Source organism: Corvus kubaryi, unplaced genomic scaffold (genome assembly GCF_017639235.1).
Source record: "Corvus kubaryi isolate FWS band 111438036 unplaced genomic scaffold, C.kubaryi_AGA036_p1.0 split3-37344, whole genome shotgun sequence".
In the NCBI taxonomy this organism is placed as follows: Eukaryota; Metazoa; Chordata; class Aves; order Passeriformes; family Corvidae; genus Corvus; species Corvus kubaryi.
The window spans coordinates 1,087,784-1,111,301 of NW_024582088.1; the positions used below are offsets into that span (position 1 = coordinate 1,087,784).

At 45.9% G+C, this 23,518-nt stretch overlaps 1 protein-coding gene across 1 annotated transcript; it reads right to left on the bottom strand.

The window, feature by feature from the left end:
• Positions 1-6,635: 6,635 nt before the first annotated feature.
• On the bottom strand, positions 6,636-22,024 carry MICOS10 (mitochondrial contact site and cristae organizing system subunit 10). Its single transcript, XM_042015850.1, has 4 exons — positions 21,903-22,024; positions 10,351-10,398; positions 9,665-9,774; positions 6,636-6,880 (listed from the first exon to the last, which is right to left on the bottom strand). The coding sequence occupies exons 1-4, from the start codon at positions 21,967-21,969 to the stop codon at positions 6,872-6,874; spliced, it is 234 nt and encodes a 77-aa protein (XP_041871784.1). The 5' UTR covers positions 21,970-22,024; the 3' UTR covers positions 6,636-6,871.
• Positions 22,025-23,518: the final 1,494 nt, after the last annotated feature.

Consider the following 23,518-nt stretch of genomic DNA (forward strand, 5'->3'; position numbering starts at 1 on the left):
GTCAGCGTTTTTGAGAATTAGGATGACTGAGAAACAAGAAAAAAAAAGCATTTGTTAACAGATTAAAGTCCTCAGCTCACACTCCTCCCACCTTCCAAAACACAAATGCAAATACACTTCTTAAAGTGATAACGTGATTTTCATAGTTTAAAGGGTCTGGTTCATAACATCAGAAATGTGGGACCCTGACAAATCTGCTTATTGCCTCCCTCTCCTCCTGCCCTGGAGCAGGATTAGGATTTTTGAGACTATTACTGCAGCTGATGAGGAATGAAATGAAAGTGGCCAGGAGTTCTCAGCTTACCACCGCTTTCCTGAACAGGCTGAGACATCCGTGTTAGACCAACTTTGCATCATTCAGGTTTTAATTTTGGCAACAGCGGCTGCTGCAGTGCACGACAAGAGTTAAATCTGAAGCCCCAGTTAAATAATCGTAGGCTCATCCGGTGCTCGGAGGAGTCACAGTGACCTTGCCTCTATCTGCCTGCCTACCTCTATTTATACCTAATATGGATATAAAATCCATGACTTTGCAGATAGTAAACTAGAGCCTCCCACAAGCATGTTGCCTGCTAGGATGCTCCCGAAGATTTAAAGGAATTATTTCTCAGACCTTAAAAGAACCCATGGAACTGACTTCCCCTGTCCTGCCTGATGTGGTGCAAACTGCAGGATGATGTGAGCTTTCCCATGCAGCCATTCCAGGGCACCTCCACTCCTATCCCACTAACACTCCTGCAGCTCCAGCCCCAGGCTTCCCTCCATCATCCAAAGATGTATTTATTGACATATGAAATACCCCATCTCTCGACAGATTATCTACGGAACCATGTCATCTTCAGAGAAAATTAAACAAAAAATGGGCCCCGTGCCTGGAAAAAGGAGCGGGGGAAGCACACATCATCAGCCATTCCCTCAAACAAACCCAAGGAAAACAGTCCAAAGGGGAGGAGCTGAGGAACAAAGCAGCAAGGAACGGCACAGAAATAGGTTGTCTTCTGCCTGAGGTCCCCGCCAGGGACATCTTCAGGGAGTGTCTAACGAGCAGGGTCCTCGAGCTGAAAACACTCTGCCTTTAGTTCAGACTGGATTAAGCCATGGGACAGAGACCAGGAATTCTGGAGGCAACCTCTGTGGCCTTAAAAGTTTCAGAGAATTTATGGCCAACAAGCACAGTTGGATCATCTGATCTGAATCCATGAGTGTTACAGGTCATTTGATTTCACCCAGTCACTCCCAGGTGGAGCTCAGTAACTTCCATTTAAGAGGTCAGGAGCTGGAAAATCCTCCCATGGCTCTACCAGCTCATCCCAATCTGTAATTCAGTGCCTCACTGCTCATCTGCATGGCTCAAGCTTTGGCCTCCAGGCCTTGCTTCTCACTGTGCCTCTCCCTGCTAGCAGAAATCCCTTCGGTTCCTGGGGTTCCATAATCCTTGAGGCTGTGCCATCTCCAGGTATTATCACTGTTTGTTGCACCTGGATGCTGAACTTCACGTTTGACTGGACAAAAATCCACATTGCTCCACTTTCGCTTACACAGCATCCCACCAAACAGCAGTTATTTGTCTGCCAGCTTCTTGTATTTACTTCCGGATAATTAATTAAAATTACAAATACAACCTGTGCCAGGGCCTCAGCACCCTGGGAAGAATTCCTTCCCAATATCCCATCTAACCCTGCCCTCTGTCATTGGGAAGCCATTCCTCCTTGTCCTGGCACTCCATCCCTTGGAAACAGTCTCTCTCCATCTTTCCTGTTGGCTCCTTCAGGCACTGGAAGGCCACAATTGGGTCACCCCAGAGCCTTCTCTTCTCCAGGTTGAACAATGCCAGTTCTCCCAGCCTTTCCTCACAGCAGAACTGCTCCATCCCTCTGATCACCTTGGTGCTTCCTCTGGACTCGCTCCAACAGGTCTGTGTCCTTCAGTCCAAATCCACAGGGAATGCAGGGCTCATGGGAGCAGTAATGGGTTTGGGTTTAGCTGTTTATCACTGCTAACAACTTCAAGTGCAGCACCGAGGGGGAGGAAGAATATCCTCTAAAACCTCTAAAAAGAAACACACTCCCTTGCATGATTTATGAACTGAATTTGAACTGATCAGGGCATGACCTTTTCCAGGAAGGGGCATCCACTCCTAACCCAGAGCTGGAGGCTTTACAAGCACCACCAATAAAGACTAGAGATGAAGAGTGATTTATTAGGCACCAGCAACTTTCTAAGCATCTTTATAAGCTCCAGGAGGTGGGTATCCAGCACCACGAGGAAAATCCAGCTCCAACAGCCTGCGGTGCTGTACAGCAAAGTGCTGACAGCCAGAAGGCACGAGAGAACGGCCATCCACAGCTGAATTTCCATAAACTATGTTCCCATTTAGTTTCAATCTCAGTTAAGCATTTCACTGTGGGTGGGCTATAGGCTGGACTCTTGGAGCAGTACAGACACAGTGCACATTGCATCCAGCTGCCTACAGAGCTGGCATGCCAAAATTTGCACCAGTCCTACTTCCAAAGGCAGGAGTGGGGTGAGAGAGGAGGAGAAAGTTTATTTCTTACTGTGGGGTGTGTGTGGTATGGGGTAAGTACCAAACCCTGCCAGCTCGGGGCGAAAGAAGGGTCAGCAGTGCCTCGCTGGTTCAGAACTTGCTGGAAAATGGGGTTTTCCCAGCAGGTCACTCACAGATCAGGGGTTGCCCAGCTCCACGAGCCTCTCCCTTTCAGCTGCAGCACCAACTGTACCTCGTGGCACATCACTACCACAACAACCAGCCACCTTCAGTCCAAATTGTGCACGCACTATTTGCATTTGCAAACCAGCACCTTTGTGATTTCTTCTGCAATTTTCTCAAACTCAGAGGAAACCCAAGAAAAATAGCTGGGAAACCAATTCCTCTTCCTTTGGAGAATCATCCATGTGAACGCTCTGGAAGAGTTGAGTTACACCATCACTGCTGTGTTTCCACTACTGGAGAGGAAGTTTGGACAAGGGCCTGGAGTGACAGGACAAGGGCTTCACACTGGAAGAGAGTAAGTTTAAATTGGATAATGGGAACAAATTCTTCCCTCCAAGAGTGGGGAGGCCCTGGCACAGGGTGCCCAGAGAAGCTGTGGCTGCCCCATCCCTGGCAGTGTCCGAGGCCAGGCTGGACAGGGCTTGGAGCAACCTGGGATAGTGGAAGGTGTCCCTGCCCATGGCAGGGGGTGGGACTGGAAGGGCTTTAAGGTCTCTCCCAGCCCAAACCATTCCATGATTCCATGGTACTGAAATGCTGCTGTCTCCTTGATCCTCCTAAATTCATATTCAAGGTAGATTTACTAAGGCCATGGCTGTCTCCTGGTATTATGTTTATGTTCTGCCTAGCACAGCAGTGTCCATGAGGCACAAAGAACTGGGAATATATTTCAGTATTTTCTCTCCTTATCAGATTCAGATTATCACGAAAGTCAATATTGAGGATCACAGCATTTTACACCTACTAGTGATTCCATAAGCTATCATCCTCTGGACAGTAAAACATCATTCCTAACTTTTCAGGGATGTGCCAGTAAGAATTGGGGTGATTTGAGGATGGCAAAGGGTGGCACAAACACCTCTGCAGTCTCCCAGACTATGAAGGGCAGCTTTCCCCTGAGACTCCGCCACCACCCGAAAAACCAGTCAGGAAGGACGGGCTTCTGGACTCCAGTCAGAGCCCTGGCTGCACACCACATTCCCTGCACGACTTATCCCTGACCTTGCCTACAGCTTCTCCCATCTTTAAAATGGGAATTACAAACCCTCCTGCCTCCCTGCAGCCCATCTGTTTCGTTTGTAAATTCTCCAGGGCAGAGGCTGGTTTTTATTTGTGTGTACAGCACCACATACAGCCAGGTCCTGCTCTTGGCCACGGCTCCAGGCAGGATTGGAACACAAAGCAATGACGGTATCTTGATCAAACATGAACAACTCGGATAAACAACAGAAAAGCAGCTTGATATTTTTTTCCCCGCTGTCTCTGCTTTTCCGTGACTTGTTTATTCATCTCAAAGCCTCAGCAGACATCTAATCAAGCTGTAAAAGAGGCAGATTTGTGGTCAGTCGAGCACTTGGGGAGTTGTTAAACGTTCAAAACGAGTTCTAGTCAGCAAACAGCTTCTTTTTTTTTGGGTAGTGATACAGTTTCCTTACTCACTGTATACTCCTATTACAATTGTGATACAAGTTCTCTCCTAAAAGGTCTCAGTAAGTTTGGGTAGGGACACCTGACTTTTTCAGCCCTATCTTGTTTGCACTTTTTGGTCCCGATCCAAATCACGCCACAGACGAAGCAATGATTTCAGCAGGCTTAAGAAAGAAGGAAAAATGTGATGGTTTCCAGATGAGTGTATTATACTAAATTTAACATGCCTTTTGGTACTTAGAATTTCCACTTTTCCCCCTTCCATTTATGTAATTAGAAATCAAGCAGCAGGAAACCATTCCTATTCCAACCTCAGCTGGGAAGGGTACAGGCTCCTTCCCCACAGAGGGAAAGAGGAGACTTGTCCTCACAAGAAGATATTTTGCACAGCTTACATGGACAGGTTCAAACATAGGTTTGGGATAATACATCTTTAATTAAACAAAGCAAAACAAATACAGACCCTTACGTGGTAGTTTATGTGCATATACATATATATATATATATATACATCAACACAGACAACAAGAAGCAAGGCAGCTGTGAAGGAAACCAAAAAGTTAAGCTTTTAAAAAGCAATGACAAATTTAAATTCCATTTTTAGAATTGTGCACTTTTCCCACACTCACCGATGTTGACTTCACATTAATGAGCAAGAGCTTTGTTCTGATTATTCTACTCTATCAATAAAGGACACACCGGGATCGATATCTACAATCCATATCTCTGAGTTCCAGGGCCAGAAGAACCACTTGACCACAGGCCACAGTAGCCCAACGTAAGAATTAACTCTAGGAAGTCATCTTTGAGCTGAAAGCAGAGCATGTAAGGGCAGGACAGGATGACTTGTTACCAGGGGCACTAAACAAAAATTGAACTCATCATTGGCCCAGATGAAGCTTTGAGCAGGAGCTGAAGCTTTCCCTGCACACTGACAGGGTGCTGGGTGCTGCCAGCGCTTTTGGTTCTTCTGGGTCTTGCCCAGTCTGATGCTCCTCTCTCCAGCAGATCCCACTGGCTTCTCAGACTTCTCAGGCAGCACACACACGGAGAACTCAATAAAACCCCTTTCCAAACCACAGAGGAGCTATGGTTCCAAAGTACATAGTTCAAATTAAAAATTGGGGCCGGATAAAATGATTCAAAATTGGGAAGAAAGGAAGAGATCCTGTTTTCAATAAGCTGTTTTGACCTGACTGATGAATGCAGTCCGGCAAGGGAGGAGGTGGAAAAACGAGGACATGCTGGAGCAACGGACCTGGATGGTATCACGCTCTGACAGTCTTAATGCTGCTCTGGCACTGGAGCTATTTTATTTCACAAGTCCTTTGCTCCAGGCAAGCTCCTCAGTGTCTGTTGACTCTGGGCACAGCTCAACACGTTTCTCCAGAGCGCAGGGTGCACAGAGCAGTGCCCAGGAGAGGTGGGGATGCAGGGCTGCTGCAGCACCCACACCTCAGGCCCGTAAGATAAGGAGTTTCTCAAGCCCTCTGAACTCCAGTCTTGCCCTCAGTCCATCCCCTTCCTCTCCTGGCATGGTTTAAAAAACAACTATCATACAACTCGTTTTCCTTTCTGGGGAGGAGTTGCTCTGTCACTTTTCCATCTACCGGCACTCACCATGCAGCACAACAGGCTTTCAATAGAGGGAAGTTCTGTATCAACCTACGCCATTCCATTTCCATCTTGAGACATGCACTCACTCCTTGTGCTACAGGGACAACACACAAGTGTGGGACAAAGGAAAGACATCTGAGAGAGTTATCTCCATAGCTAGAAAATTGTGCTGAGTAAAGAAGCAGTGGACAAGCCCCTGAGCCAGGGGAAGAGCAGTAGACAATGTGCCAAGAAGGCATCACAAGGACTGGGGTAGGTGTAAGGAAGAGAGCACTCGGAGCAGTGTCTTGCCAAGGCAATAAAGAGCTTTAAGTAGTTGTGACCCATTCTGAGACGCTGAAACCTCTCTGTGCTCCCACGGAAGAGGGGTGCAAAAACAATCAGCCTAAAGGGTAAGCTGAGAGCCAGATGGCATGAGGATGTGTTTAACTCACCCACTATCCTGGGAAGTTTCAAACAGGGGTCATTCCATGACCCAAAGCTACAACAGACAGCAGGGCCTTGCTGCATCCGTCACACGGTTTGGATTTACCCGTTTGGATTCTGCCTCTTCTGAGAGGACAAAATTCCAATTTTAAAGAGCAACTGTACAAACAGGACATAGGAGTATTTATATTCCTCTCCAAACACCGGCACAAGCAGCAGGGGTGTAGTGGGTGATTTATGAGGTGGGAATGCTTCTTTGAACTGGATGGTGGATGGGGGTTGCTCTCAGGAGTGGGGAGGAACAGACGATGGCTGGCTTTGCTGAGGAGCTCTCCCAGTAGCCCAGGTGGTCCCAGCTGCTGGCTACTCCAAATGAAGGTCTCTCCTTCCATTCTCCCTCTCTCTCACTCACATACAAAGTCAACACACCAGAGAAGGCCATTTTTCTTTTATTTATTTCCCAGAAGAGCTCTTCCTTGCACTTTTCAGACACGATACAAAACAAGCAACAGAACTTTGTTTCATAGACAGAAACAGTTTGTTGGAGTATAAAGAGTTACTGGTGATCATTACTGAAGAATGTTGGCTTATTCCAGGGGCACTTCAGTATTCCTGAGGAATAATCATTGATTTCTCCTTCCTTCCCACTGGGATAGTCTTAGCCATTAGTCACTGTTCCTGTAAAGCAAGAAGGCTTATATTATTAAAAAGCCATTTGGGTTCCTTACATGGAAGGTGCTGCAGGATGTAAAGCAAGTCACGGAGCTCTGTAACATTTCCAGAGGGCACAGGAACATTTTCATCCTTTGCTAAAGCAAGAAGTTGCGTATGGAGGAATTAAGCAGCTGTTTCACGCCAGAAGCATGCCATGTTTTCATGCATAACCCTCCATTCTGATAAATCGGGTACTTCAAACAACCCCACATTATTGGTCAAGTTAACTATTCACAGGCTGAAGCGAAATCAGACTGAAATCAAAGCCACAAAGGGCAAGAGGAAAGGCTGCAGTTGCCTTCTTGTGTACTTGCACATCAATCTAAATCCACAGTCCTATCAAAGTACAGGACTGTGGGGTTGAAGTGATAATACAGGCTGAATAACCTGAAAAATAGGATATTTTCCATTTTGCAATGAAATCTAGGCTGTGTAATTCACAGCCATAGCATTTTAAGCCTTGAAATAATTGTGACGTTGATTTTAAATTCTGCTGAAGTCACAGTGAAAACCACTTGATCAAATTACTTAAAAAGCCCTCAGAAAATTCTGACCACAAATTAGAACTTTTCTGCATTTTAAGTATTCTTTTGGGGTTTCATGATGGAATTTCTAACCCAAAGGATGGGCACTGTGATGATCCAAGTTACAGCCAGAACAGCTGCAAAGTCACTCTGCCATCTCCTGATTATTTGGTATTGTGAAGGTCCTCTGTCCTCTCTTATTCTGGCTCAGGACTCAGAATTAAGAACTTGATCCTGAAGAATCAACAGTCCCAACTGGATAAAGGCCTGAGTAACCTGGTCTGACCTCACAGCTGACCCCCATGACCTCCCTGAAGTCCTTTCCAGCTTGAGTTCTCCTGTGATCCTGTGAACTCGACCGGCTCAGAAAAACAGAAATAATTTTGTCCAAGTTAATCTGTGTTACACTTCTCTCTAATAAAGCTGATTTTTTCGCAGATTCTCTCATTTGACAAGTTAGCATTTGAACAGAACTCAGTTTTGTACAGGAAATCCTACAGAGTTTGGTTATAACAAATTTTTCTAGGAAAAAAACAGATGAGTGATAATGCAACAATATTTTCCATGTTCCTAACCAAGAGAAATGAAATAATTTTGTTGTAATAACCCTGGAGCCATTACCCATGACATGACATTTTGGAGGGAATTAATGACATTAACCATTAGATGGCTTCATCCACATTTTCCCTCTCTCAGCCACTTTGTGCCAGAGAAAGTCATGGAGACAGTGCACTGGAAACTACTTGTCTTGTGCCATGCAGGCATCTGAAGTGTCCTTCCAGTTACCTCATGCTTCCAAGGACCACCCCTGCTCCAAATTAGTCCTTAATCCAAATAAAATCCCTTCCTAGGGTGACCGGACACTCTGTTTGCTGCTGCCCAACATCCCCAGGAACAAGCACCCTTGAATGAATAATGCTCTCTCAGAACATGTAAACAGTGCATTTATCACTCACATGAAGCCACAGACATGTCATTCCAGCTTTTTTTTTGGAGACAAACTGGAGAAATAATCTCAGGATGATGTGGAAAACTAACACACTTTAATGTTAACAAATCCAGCCAGAAGAGCCACATAGATTTTGATTCTGGGCAGTAGCTGGCAATGCTGATCAGCTGCATCCAAGTCAGTTTCTGTATATTGCTCTCCAAAGATTTTATTTGTTGGAGAATCTCTTTAACAGGCAGCTGGAGAAAATATTTGTAAGCAGGTGTGTCTGGTAGGGCTGCAGAAGGCTGGCAAAAGCTCATCTGCCAGTAAATCTAAGGAGGACTAGGCTCTACTTGCAGCTCTACGAGCATCAGGAAAAGCCTGGAAACACCTGCAGGCCTCTTGCACCAGGCAGAGGAGCAACACAGGAGGGATTTCTGCACTCCGTGTCCTGCATGAAAAGCTCCTGGCAGGGTATTTTACCTCGGTACTTTCTGAAGTGCTGAAGTAACTGTGAATATGTCCTGGAGGACGCCTCTCCACCAGGGTCACTGAAATGATTTAACCAGGCCATGGGTTTGTGGATCCAAAACACACACTCACACTTCTTCTGTTTTCCAGATGCCACAATGATAAATTACCATGAGAACAGCCCCAACTTTGACACTTGAAGAAATTAAGAAAACACTAATGGAGTCAGTTTGTGGACGGATGCACTGCAGCCAGGTTGTGAGTGCACAAACGGTTCCTGCTAATTAATCTATTTTTAAATACTTTACTTTGAAATTATCCTCTTCAAAACTGCTTACAGGGAACATTTTTTTCCAGACTATTACATTACTATCCAGACAGACAAGACACAAAACTTCCAAGTGATCAGTGTTTTCATATTGAAAAAAAGCCCTACAGAAGATCAAAGATCTGCTTCCACAGGCAGGTCTACCTGACGTGCCTGACATGACTTCCAGTTTCTTCCCAGCTCATCTCTTTTAAAGTCTGAAGAACCTTAACATTAGTTTAGTTTTTCTGCTTTCCTGACATGTATTTTTATTGTGTTTTCAGGTTGTGGGAAAAGCTACCTGCGGGATCTGTTAAACTAATTCCATGTATTCAGTCTAGTAAATTTACTGTTAAACACACCAGATATTAAAGAGCAGGGGAACATTCCAGCTTTGGCAACACAAATTTCTTCCTACCAGCACTCCTTTGGGAAAGGCAGAGGAGTATCCATGTAAATGGATATGCTGACTTACAAACAGCTATCGATCAATAGTAGGTGGCATCGATACTTACTTTTACAAATTTACCATGGAGAAGATACGGAGACTGGAAGTCGTGTTGACAATTGGAATAAGCCATTCCTAACCCCATCCCTGACCCAAATGCAATAGGCCATGCCTTTCCTGTGGAAGAGGCAAGCAGAGAGGAAAAAGTAAAGTCAAGGAAAGCTGTTTGTTATGTATTGTTCCATAAGCACCAAGAAAGAACAAATTACTAGAAGATGCATTCTAGGCATTTTCAAGTTCTAAAATCCTCCAAACCAGCCCACTGCAGAAGAAGAGTAACAGTAACAAAAGTTTAGAACTTAACCGAGAGCAATCTCTGAATTCAAGTATTACTGAAAATTACTCTGTTTTAAAGCACAACTGAAGAACTAAGATCAGTTTTAAAGCCCTGGCGAGGCTGGCATAAACTGATGTCTAGACACATGGCTCCAGTGATTTGGCTCAGGGTCTCCTGCAATTCCAGGATTTGAGCTGAGCACAGGAGGAGCTCAGGGAGGTGCCATGGATAACAACCTTGTTACACAACAGCTAAAAGTTTTGAGAACTCCATTTACACGGAAAAGACAGGACAAACAATGGAAGAATTGGTCTAGCAAGCTGACTAACTTTTACATGCCTCAAAGACCTTTAACTGCACCTACAGCAGGTGGAAACTGGGAAGCCAGAGAGCCAAGATTAATGCAGTGTACTTACTTTTGAAGAAGATGACTGAGAAAACAATTCCTAATCCAAATCCAGCACCTGTAAGAAGAAATGCAGCGAGTGAGGACAAAGATAAAGCAAAGTAATGGAAAATTATTTAGTTCTTTACAGCAATTCTTTATTCCAATTTGGGAATATCAGACTATGAACACCAGACTATGACTATCCAACTACATGTTATTTCAGCACACCAAACCAAAGAGCTCTTACATAACAAATCTGAAAAAAACAATTCTTGTTTTCTGAAGTAACTGTAAGCAGTGAATTCAGATTAGAATCCCAACATATGTTGTAAGTACATTATCAGAACTATCTGGGAAACAAACCAGACTCTCATCCCAGGGAAAGTTCCTGAATTTCTGTCACCATCTACAATGTGGAATTAAAATTTATTTGGCTCATTGTCAGCAAATGAGAAACATTTAAATGAAAACTTATTGTGTCCTTGAGCTTTAGATTCTGCAGATGAGTATCTCATTGTAGTTCGTTTATCTCACTACTTTAACTGCTTCAATGTGTGTCCTGAGGGCAGCAGAACTTTGAAGCTTTGTGTTACCCTATACCTTACAAAGAAAGCTCCAGGCTGCTTATCTTTCACATCCACAACATTCATTATGGAGCATATTTAAACACATTAGGAGTGAATGACTTTTCACATCCTTATACTATATATAGAAATAACTGCAGCAGTTGAAACAAAATTATTCAGTGCCATTAAAAAACTCGGCACATTTAAAAATAATTTTTTGCTTTCCTTGGAAGGTGAGCTTATGATTTTGTGCAAGATGTCAGGCAAGTCTGCAAAACTCCTCTCAGGACCCAATAAATATAACAGTGAAAACTTGCAGCTGAGTGGGCAAATTCTACCTTTAATTATGTCCACTAAAAACAAGAATTTTAGATAAGGCATGGAAGTACAAAAGTTTGAAAACTGGAAAAAAAAATCAGTCATGCTCATTAAAAAAACCAAATCAACAGCTTCAGGTTTATTTTGCAGCAAACACATCCTGTTATGGGTTTCAATTCTCTCCTTTCAATACAAGAAATTTAACTTCTATATAATAAGTTTACGAATTGAAATACATACTTTTTTTATATTCTTAAAAGCATGTGATCCTGTTGAATGCATCGGTAAGTGAGTTGAGTCCAGAACAATGCCAAGGATCCTGTACCCTCATGGCATATAGGATGACATTTCTTTTTTTTTTTAAGTTTCCTTGTGCTCTTCAAAACTTTTTCCTTGTAAAAAGTATATTGATAGTTTCTATTGAGGAACTCAAAAAATACTTGACATCCTAAGTACATTAGGATGCACCACCTCATACCTTAACTAAGCATCCCATGTGTTTTATTGATTATACACCCCTGAATATTAGAACAGAGGTGAGCAAACGTGACCTGAGCAAACCCCCTCACGTTCACTCTCTGCTAGGACTTTACTCTCCGTATTTACTGAGAGCTGGAAATGGGAGTTGATTTGAAAACCCTTTTCATTTTACTACAGCTTTTCGGTTGTGCCAGAGGTAACTACTTTACCAGGTCATTACAACTTCGGAGTAGGCTTACAAAACATGCAGGAAGAGCTTTGACCGCCTGCCAAGCGATCCTGACATAACTCCCCCAGACATTTTAGAGCCCAAGCGCTTCGCAGAAGGTCAGGTTTTCACTCTAATCATTTGCACAGCTAAGGGAAAGTCTCGGATCCTCGGATGTCTGCTCAGAGCGTCACGGGTTTTGTGCCTTTCAGACAGCAAGAGACACTCCTTGGAGCAGCTCGTTCAGACCCGTGGCACTGAGCAGTGCTCACCCGCAGCCTGGAAGAGACATCAGGCCTCCCTCAGAGCCACAGCTCACCCCTCTAATCCCCCCAGCCCCCTCCCAACAGAGCCTTCCTGCCGTACCTTTGCTATAGTCCAGCTGGTGCTGGCTCTCCCACAATGTTTATGCCATTAAGGATAATCACTATCTTCCAGAATCCATCCTGTTTGGCTCCCTGGCCCGGCTCCTCTGCCAGCCTGTTCCTGCACTCTGCAGTTGTGCTGGTTTGGTTTGGGCTGTCGCACTTCAGGGCTGACAAGGACTTGGTGGGGGAATTCTCTCTGTTCAGACAGCACCAGGCGCTGTTTGAAGTGCCCGGTTCAGCAGCCCTGCCACGAGGAAGCGATCCTGGTCCTACGCTTCCTGTCCCTGGGAAGGTCCCCTCTGCCAATCCAAACAGTTTAGCTAATCAATGAGAAATGATTTACAGGATGACAAATTCTGCATCATCTCCATGCACAGCCTGGGCAGTTTCTAATGTCACCACATTTTCCATGTTACCAGTCAAACCCACATTCTTCTCACCAGCCTGGTGGTGAACTGCTTCCTGTCTTGTCTTAAGACAACCCTGCACTAAGGAAGCAGCTATAATTAGTTTCTTTCCATTTACTTCCAGAAATTATCATTATCTCGTACTCTCTTCACCTCCTTCAGGTGTTCTCTCACATTACAGCCCCTCTGTAAGGACTCCACTCAGATACCATCAATGCCGCTTGCTGTTGGCCATGGGGGAAGCTACAGGATACACTTAAAAGGTGAAAAATTTATTATTTATGTCAACTGCAATTCAGCCTAAGCCTAAAACACAAACTAGGCCTTCCCCCACACTAACACCACTGTTAAACAGATGTGGTCCAGCATGACTGACTTACGAAAAACTACTCTCTCTTAAGAAAGCTTTTTCTGAAGCAGCTCATTTGAAGGGACTGTTCTTCTTCATGCAAATGCATTTTTTGTGCCATTTTAGAGGCTATCATTGCACTTTGTTCCAGCTGTAAGGAGTCTGCAGTGATAATTAGTATAAAAAAATGATGGTATGATAGCTAAGCTTTAAGTAATGAAAATGCTACAGAGAAGTGAAGGAGATCTGACAGCTAATGGGTTTTGGCTTTCTGTACAAGAAGGCAACTTGAGAAACAAAGCCAAAGGAGTACCTTAGCTTTCCTCATCTCAAAGGCAGCTTGGTTCACTCCTCTCCTGACTGAGGCACAGTCTGTGCTCACAACTGTTGTATCACAACCCCCTGTCTACTGGAAACACCAGATCTGCCCCTCACACCAGCCACTGCATGTACAGCATTCACTCTTTTCTACTTGGCTTGAACAGCTAGAAGTTGATTTTAACTTAAACCCAGAACCTTCAGCTACATTTAATTCCTTAGCCCGTCTGGTTAAGAACCTCTTTCTGTGGGAAGTTTGTCACTCATCTTCATTCCACTAGAAAGTATTTGTGGTTATGTGGTCATTTCCTGTGTCTCCAAGACCAAGGGGGAGCAAAACCATCTTGCCTCGGGAGCAAAGTAATGCATTTCACTTTAATTCTATATAAAGTTACACCAGAGATAAACAATGGCAGAGCTGATGATGAGTTTTACAGGTTTAAGTTCTCACATGCTCCATTTCCTCTTAAAAAGGCAACATGTCGCTTCAAAGAGCCTCCCACCTGACCAGGGGACACTCCAGCTGTTCCTCCTAAAGATCAGCACCTCTAGGCCAGGCTTTAACTTTGTGACAATACAACATGAAAGGTTTATCTTACAATGAAAACAAACGAACATGGCAAAGCAAAGGTCTTGATCCACGCCAGGCACATTTTCCCTCCCTTTCTTGCATGACAGACTCTTTGGAGGAAAAGACCACAGGAAAGAGTACAACCCATTTTTCACCTTCTCTGACAGTTTAAAATGTTTAACTAGAAAAACAGCCTCTTCCACCCCACATCCATCACTTCAGCCTAAACTCATTTACAGTGTCAACAGGGGACAGGACAGTTGTGTGGGCACCTCACCCCTGCTCCCCACTACACGTCCCAGCCACACAGAGCGTCCCAGCCACACGGAATTGGCATTAGGCAGTGAGCCCAGGCGCCAAAACTTTTTCTTTCTATGTTTTTGGCTCTTACACCTTCCAAGAAAAACGTCCTGGTACCGCCAATCAATCTAACACACAGGAGAGCACGCGCTGTATACCCAACAGGACATCATAAAAGTGTCTCGGAGAGAAACACAAATCTTCAGGATGGGCTCCTGCCCCATAAGAACATCTGGGAAAAGCTTTTTCTATAAATTTAATCAGCAGTCGCTCCAAGAGTGATACTACATGGTTCTTTCCTAGGCTACCCAAGTAGATACAGGCTGAGGCAGCTATTAACAGAGCCACACCTAGATGTACTTTGTTTCAATAGCTTGAAACTTAAAATAGAAGGATTAAAATATGCTCATTGACATCTGGTAGATGTGTTGCTGTTACTACAGCAGCTGGAAGGTTTTCAATTACTTAATCCCAAAACAAAAACTATTATTTTCCTTTGCCATTCCACACACACAAACACAAAAATGAGAGCTTCAGCCTCCAATCCCACTCTGACAAGATACATAAAGAATTGCTTTGCAAAAATGTGGAGGAAAGCTGCCTTCATACACCAGGGCCTTCACAGGGCAGCACTTAGCACCAGTTAGAAATCCGAGACCATGAAATCACTTATTTACGGAGAGAATTAATTTTAAGCAGACTCTTTGCAAGGTCTTAGTGGCAGGAACCAGATTTTCTTCAAACACCAACTTTGAAGCTTTCATTCCCATCTCCCCTGTGGTGTGGATTGTTTGCAGAGCAGACAGAAAAATGAGCAAGGACACGAGAAGAAAACACAGTGAAATTATATACCAAGTACTCACGAAAGAAGCAGAAAAAAGAGTGTTTTGTTTTATACCAGCATCTGACTGTAGTAACACAGAAAAATTGGAATAACAAAATATTAATATCCAAATATCATTATAATCAAAAATCCTGACATGTTTTCAGGGGCTGCTTTCACACTTAAGCACTCAGGGTCAGGTCAAGTGCTGCTCAAAGGCAAACCTTGGGTAAACATCAGCAGAGGCACAGGCAGCAGCACGAAGGGCCCGTGATCTCCCAAGGAATCATGGTGATACTGGACCAGAAACTCCAGCCTCACACCAGTGAATGAACTGTGAGACCTGAGGGCACTACGTTTTCTCCCTCCTTTAAAAGGGGAAGGGGAGAGGAGTGGAAGCTGCTCAATGATGAGATAGTGCAACTTTCCTGTGAAGGTGGGGAGGCCCTGGCAAAGATTTCCCAGAGCAGCTGCGGCTGCCCAATCCCTGGAAATGTCCAAGGCCAGGTTGGATGGGGCTTGGAGCAGCCTGGGGTGGTGGAAGGTGTCCCTGCCCACGGCAGAGGGTGGGACTGGATGAGCTTTAAGGTGCCTCCCAACCCAAACCATTTTGGGATTCTGTGATCAATATTGCACCAAGCTTTTAGACAAATCAGGGCTGTGCTTGCTTTAGAAGCTCATATGTAAAAAAACAGCAATATTCTGATAATACAGAAAATACCCCTCTGACAGGAAACTTTACCTTGTCTTACTGCAATTACATGTTCTGCTAATAAAAACAATAACATTGCTGAAAAGAAAGATTTAGCAGGAGTAAACACACCCACACTCAGGGCTTTTGCAGCCCAGCTATGAGGGTGGGCAGTGCTGCTGCTTCACACCCAGCCAGCAGAGGCTGGCCAGTACTGACGTCTGCTGGCCCAGCTCAGAAACAGAGGCAACTGAGAGCAAGAAGAGTTTCAGGGGCATCTCACTGGCGGGAATGAAGAGGAAAGGAGTCTGGTCCTTCTCAAACCTCTTGCTATTCATTTATTATCACCAAGGATGTGCCAGCAGCCCTGAAAGGATTTTCTCAGAGAACGGTTTCTGATATAAAAAACCAACGAAGTCTTGTTCCCACCTACTGCTGTAACATCTCAAGGACCAAACTTTAGAATATCACTTGGCTACAGCCCCTTTCCCCTGGGCACTGCCATTGCATGCCACCTCCAAAAAAGGCAGAGTTGGCATCTTATCAATGCACTAACGCAGAGGTCCGGGAAGTCAGGGCATTTTGGACTCATTTCCCGTGGAGCAGAGCTTAGGAGGTCTGGGGTTTGCAAAGGCTGCAATGGATTAGCCGATGGATTGTCACAGCTCTTCTCTCGGGTTCTCTTGCTCCAAAGTCCGCCAAGAGCAGGCTGGCACAGCTGGTGGGACACACCACAGCAGGGCACATTCCCTGATTCATCCAGAGTGCCAGCCAAGAGGAACAGCAGGGGCACAATGCAGTTAGGAGGAGACCTGGATTCCTAAAGAGTTTCCTGTCTTTTTCTTCCAACAGAATACCCCCTTAATTTGTAGATGGACATTGTATTCAGAGCTCTGCTAACATCATAACTAAATATTGCTGTTAGATTTTTGACTAAAAGCCTATTCTCAGAACAGCATTTGCCCAACTCTTCCAAAGAAAACATTTTTTGTTGTCTGTGCTGCCTCCCTGCACAGCCACGAGCAGTTAATATTTACACTACTTGTTCTGTGCAAGACACAACTAGTAGAGCTGGATCTTCTGTACGACACGGAAAAATAACTTGGGGTTCCAACAAAGCTCACACAACAATGCAGTTGAGCATTGAGCACACATGAGCAATGTGTGCTCACATAATATCCCTGTTCTCCAGCATTAAAAACAAAACCCCAAAGGAAGAACAAGCCTTCTGACCTGGGAGTTAAGACTGGATGACCACGATACAACTGCCAAGCAAAAAACCACTTCAAAACAGGAATTTCAGGATTTTTGTATATTTAGACAAAGTCTAATCTAGTTTTCAGAAAGTGTAATCAAGTTTTATCATTATATAGACTGACTTTATCCTATTCACAACCATGTGAAAGATTATTTAAAAATACTGACATTGCAATCCATACAATGGTTCTTTCTGAAATATCCAATCTGTGGAATGACACAAACAATACAATTTCACCCTTGCCATTAACAGAACAGCTATTCAAGCAGGCCAGATGATGCAAGCCAGAAGAAATCATGTTAACAGTTGTAGGAGAATTCAAAGTGCCCTTTTCTCTTAAAAAAATCCCTATTAAATGGAAATTAGAAGCATTTTATTTTCAGATGTCAAAACAGAGGATTAGAGGAAAATGAAATCACTACACTGGATTATTTACAAGCTTCCAGGCTGAATTTTGGTCAATCACAGACATACATCAAAACATTTCTCTCCAGAAAAAAAAATGAACTTCAACACAGCAACTTCACACACACAAGTCAGCAAGCAAACAGCTTCCCTAGGATTACCTTCCAGTGTCAGGGAAATTACAGTGTTCAACTCATTTAAAATAACAACAGCTTCAAAACAAACCAAGACATAAACCTCCCTCCCTTCCACACATACTCTTTATTGCCTCTCTGTCCCCTGGAAACAGCACATAATAATAATTTGTCCAAAATTACAGCCTTGTAGCAAAAACCACCTCTGTCAGTCTTTTGTGAATAATTGTCTTTCCAAATAAACAGCCATGAACTATCCATCAGTTAAACAAACAGACCAACCCTTTGAACCAGCTTTGGAGCCTGCAGGATGGAGGAAGACCACAACACTGTTTACTTCATCATCCCTCCTCTGCAGAGCTCTACTGAAAAGGAAGAACTGGCTGCGAAGGCTGGGGAGGACACAGGAGCTGAGAAAGGTTTGCAAGCTGGGAAGGAAAAGAAAGCCTCGGTAGCTGGAGTCTCTGTTCCCACACCCCAAACAAACAACTTTTCTGTCAGAAAGTAACAAGTAGCTTTTCTGCACAAAAAATCAGTATCAGAACCAAAAAAAGGAACAGAAAGTTAAATCATTTAAATGACTGCCTGGTGAAAAGCCCTGAGAATGGTGCAAAGCCAGAGCCAGCAAGACCTGGACTGTCCATCAGAAAGCGCCTGGTCAGCTAAGAAAGCACAACCCAGTCCCCCACGCACAAACACTGTGCTCACAACTACATTTGGAATGGAAGAGGAACAAAACCACCTAGATACAGCCTCTTCATTAGCAAAACAAATAAATATCAGCCCTAATAAAAACGAGGTCACCACAAGCTCCATTTAACAATGGCTCAATGTTTTGCGCAGGCATAACCGGGTTTACTTACTCTGAAATTAAACACTGTCTTAACAACGCCTGACAACATCCTCTGTTTGGAACTAACAGGAAAAAGTTAATACTAAATTACAAGATCCACACAGGTAGTAACCAAGAGCTTGAAAACATAATACAGCATTTCAAAAGATGCAACACAAGATAAATATTTATTTTGGAAGTTTTAGTGGCAGGAGATCAAGTTTTTTTCAGGAGCTTGGTCTCCAACTAAAACAGCATTGCACAACTACAAACAACAGAGCTAACGACAAACCCCGGCTTACGCAGCGTAGTGGGAATCCTGATGGGCTAAGGACAGGCTGCACAGCCCCCAGCTGGAATTTAAAACCACATTATTGCTAATAAAGCCAGCCTGAGAGCTCTACCTCCCCTTCTCCCCCTTTTCTGTTCCCCATGTCCCTCCAGCCCTCAAACTAATCCACAGAAGTTATCTGTCCACAGTTCTCACAGACACTGGGAAATGTCCCGCATACAAGGCTCCAGAAATTCAGTGCTTTCCTGTATTTAGAGAGTCTGGAATGGGAAAACACTGGGCTAATCACAATGTTTGTTTTTCCCCAGCCACTGGCTGGAAAGATCTCCCTGGATGTAGCACTCAGGAAGGATGTAAAGGAGCGTTTGGGAAGGAAACTGCGGCCACCAAAGGGAAAAGTCTGACAAAAAAAGTAACACATTTACCAAATCCTATATCCCATGTAACAAGCACCCAAATCCTCAAGTAAAAAAGTTTATTTTCTTTCCTTCCTTCTTTCCAGTACAACAACCACCCTCGACAATTTATTGGAAACTCCAGCAAACTTTGCAGTAATATTACAAAAGCAATCAACACGACCACTCAAGGTTTTAATGTCCCTGCAGAGAAAACAATCATTCCCACTGGGATACCACGGAAAAATGTGTGTTGTCAGCACACAGTTCATGGAGGAGGTTGCCAACACAAATGATTCAGTTACTGATCAATTGTAAAAGCACACAAACCAGAAAAGTGCCCTCACACGTGAAGAGAAACACGTGTCTGAGCCCATCCCACCAGGTCTGGCACTAAGATAAAGAGATGCAGCACATGTGACCTTTTTGGGCAGTCTAAGGAAAACCATGAATTTGACTGAGATCTCTACTCAGCATCCTCGTGAAGCCAACACTGGGAATCCCTGGACTGGAGCACCAGTGCACGAGGCAAAGAAGGTTCTCTTTCTTCTGTTGCCACTTTAGGATGGAAGAAAACACCGAATCAAAACAAAAGGCCCACTGAAGAGTCAGGAGTGCAGGTGACAGACACCAAACTTAGTGGTGCAGACACACCTGAAGGACAGGGACATCCAGAGGGACCTGGGCAAGCTCGAGGAGTGGCCCATGGGAATCCCATGAGGTTTAACAGGAACAGGTGCTGGTGCTGCACATGGCTCAGGGCAACCCCCAGGATCAATCCAGGCTGAGGGATGAACAGATTGGGAGCAGCCCTAGGGAGAAGGACCCGGGGGTGCTGTGGGTGAGAGCTGGACATGACCCAGCCCAGAAACTCCCCATGCCCTGGGCTGATCCCCCAGCGTGGGCAGCAGGAAAGGGGGAATTCTGCCCCTCTGCCTCACTCAGGTGAGGCCCCACCTGCAGAGCTGCCCCAGCCCTGGGGCCCAGCACAGGAAGGACGTGGAGCTGCTGGGAGAGTCCAGAGGAGGCACCAGGGTGATCAGGGGGATGGAGCAGCTCTGCTGGGAGAAAAGACTGAGAGAATTGGGATTGTTCAGCCTGGAAAAAAGAAGGTTTTGGGGTGACCTAATTGCAGCCTTCTAGTACCTGAAGGGAGCTGACAGGAAAGATGGAAAGAGACTTTTTCCAAGGGCCTGAAGAGACATGCCAAGGGGGAATGGCTTCCCAATGACAAAGGGCAGGGTTAGGTTGGATAATGGGAAAAAATTCTTCCCTGTGAGGGTGGGGAAGCCCTGGCACAGGGTGCCCAGAGAAGCTGTGGCTGCCCCTGGATCCCTGGAAGTGTCCAAGGCCAGGCTGGACGGGGCTTGGAGCACCCTGGGATAGTGGAAGGTGTCCCTGACATGGCAGGGGGTGGGACAGGATGAGCTTTAAGGTCTCTTCCAGAACAAACCAGCCTGTGATTCTGTGAAATCAACCCTGTATCCACTTCTTTCAGCCTTCAGGACAGAGGATGTACAGGATTCTGACATGTACAGCTGCAGCATGGAACAAGTTCTTGTTTATAATTTGGCAAACTTAATATTTTATGATAAAGCAACCAATGCTATGGAAACATAAACATATCCAGATATGTTTGCCAGACAAACCTGAATAGAATTTCATAAGGAAAAACACTGCTCTGGAGCACTTGACACTTTTCAAAGGTCTGTTATAAACAATGGAAGTTTCAGTTTACTTAAAATTATTAAACATCTTTTCTAATGGAAAAGTATTAAGCAACTAAAACCCCCAAGTTCCTCATCAGCTTTTAAGCACAAGGCCACTGCAGCAGCAAGAAATAAACATTCACATTTCCCAGATATTATTTATGGTTCTAAAAGAGACATCTGTACCAACATGGAACGAATACCTTTTGTCAGACACTGCATTTCTTGCTCTATACGTTGCATTGAAAGCTTTGGGTTTGTAAGCACATTTTGCGAAGCCACGAGCTCTGTCGCTCTGCAGCCGGTCACAGGGCGAGCACGGCACTGCCACCAGCACCACCCCTAAAACTCACAGTACTTAGTGAAACCTCGCGAATGGTTTGCTGCAGAAAACTGAGGCATGGGCGTAACTCTCACTTTAAGGGCAAATAAATACGGAAAAAATCCAACAGAACTGCTCCCCTATTTAGCGAAAAGGCAGAACTACAGGGCTGGGACACGGACGGAGCTTCTCAATGTCACACTCCACACGCTGTACTAAGTAACACGTGCCAGAGCTCTCAGCCTGTCACGCTGCCTACCGCTTTTAATAAACGCAGCCCCCCTCGCACACGGCCTGATGCGAACTGCTCTGCACAGACTGATTCAAACCCACCGCCGCAGCAAAGCCGAAGGCAGGCAAGGTCGCGGCACGCCAGGACCCGGTCGAGCCTGCCCGCTGCTCATTCATTCCGGCCGGGAGGCCTCCCAGATTTCCTACGGAGCCCACATTTCGCACGGAAACCTCTTACATTCAACACAGGGAGTAACCAGAGGTCAAACACGCCCGGACCGCGGTAAGCCGGGGCCGGGCCGGGGCGCAGAGCTGGGAGCGGGCCCGGCGGGGGTCCGAGCCCGCGGCCAAGGTCACCTTACCAGGCCCGGGGTCGCCGACTCTACCCGACGCCGGGGACAGCTATGAGGGCGGATCCTCCGGACACCCCGAGCCCCTCCCGGGCTCACAACCGCTCTGAGGCGAACCCGGGGCGGCGGGGGGCAGTGGGCCCCGCGCCGCGGGGACACGCCGGCGGCCGCTCTCCCAGCTCCGGGGAGCCCCGGGGACCACCACCGCTGTTCCCTGGGCCCTCCCGCTCCGCCATGCCCGTGCCGCTCTTACCCAGCTTGACGGCGGAGTCCGCCACACACCGGTCCCACTTCCTGCCCAGGTCGCCCTCCGACGCCATCTTGCCCGTCCCCTCACCTCCTCCCCCGCGCAACTCTCGCGAGACCTGGTGCTCCACCTGTCGCCCACGCCAGCAGATCTCGCGAGATTGCCCCGTCGCTGCCATGGTTACCGGCGGGAGGGCGTTATGGCCACCGCGCCCGACCTTGGGCCCGGCCCAAAATGCCCTTTTTCCCCGTAGGATCCGGCCCAAAACGCCGTTTTGCCCCGTAAGACCGGGCTCGCCACGTCCCCAGCCCGCCCCGGGCTCCGTCTCTCCGTCTAGAGCTCCCGCTGTGTCCTTGTTAGCCCTCGCCTCCCTCAGCCTATGGCAGCGTCCCTACCTCCTCGCAGGAGCCTGGGTTGGGCCCGCGCCCGCCGCGCCCCTGCCCGCAGGGCTCTCTCCTCAGCCATGGTAAGAGCCGAGCTGTGCCGCAGGGCGAGGTTTCTCACTGCAGCGTTGGGTACATCACTGGACACACACTCCCGTGTAGGTTTTCCCTGGCAGGGGCCCTACATCCCGCACAGCTCCTGCATCACCTCAGCAGGAGGAAAAACGTTCCGTGAGGGTGGCAGAGCACTGGAACAGGTGCCCAGGGAGGGTGTGGAGTCTCCCTCGCTGGAGACATTCCAAACCCACCTGGATGGATTCCTGTGTCACCTGCTCCAGGTGTCCCTGCCTTGGCAGAGAGGTTGAAACGAATGATCTCCAGCAATCCCTTCCAACCCTAATAATTCTGTGATTTTTGCTGTCTGGCCTCAGTGGCTCCTCAGGGCCCGAAATGAGATACAGGTGTGTGAACAAAAAGACAGCTGTTGCCAATCCCTTTCAATATCCCAGGAATCACCTAATTTTAAGAGCAACCTGGGCCCCCCATATTCTTGTTTATTTGAGAAAAGGAGCTGAATAATTTCAGCAAGCACATTCTGTAGCATTCAGGAAGTTATTCCACACAATAGGTTGATAATTAGAATCACAGAATTGCAGAATGGTTTGGGTTGGGAGGGATAATAAAAGTTGATTCAATTCCACCCCCTGCTATGGGCAGGGACACCTTCCACTATCCCAGGTTGCTCCAAGCCCTGTCCAACCTGGCCTTGGACACTTCTAGGGGCAGCTACAGCTGCTCTGGGCACCCTGTGCCAGGGCCTTCCTACCCTCACAGGGAAGAATTTCTTCCTTGTATATATACATACATATATATTTCCTAATTTTAGAGGAAGAGGTTGTGGGAAGGATTCCCACTGACTTCTGGGGCTTCTGCAGCCCACCCTGCAGCGTGTTACAGCTTTGTGGAGCCAGCAACGTAAGTGTGAATGTCTTCAAACCTACTATAATGAATTCTGTGCTGCAAATGGTGTATAGGCTGCCTGGAAGGCATTCTCTAAAAGCCCTGTGAAAAAAAATCCCAGGGTGTTTGTCAAGTACTAATGTCCCCATTCACACTGTGAGGCAATTTTTAGCTGGCATTACTTGTTTTCATTTCTTCAAGTTCTGGCAATTTTCTTTATTGAGGTGGAGGAGGTTCTGGTGCTTCATAAAACGGGAAGTTCTTTAGCAAGTCAATTAG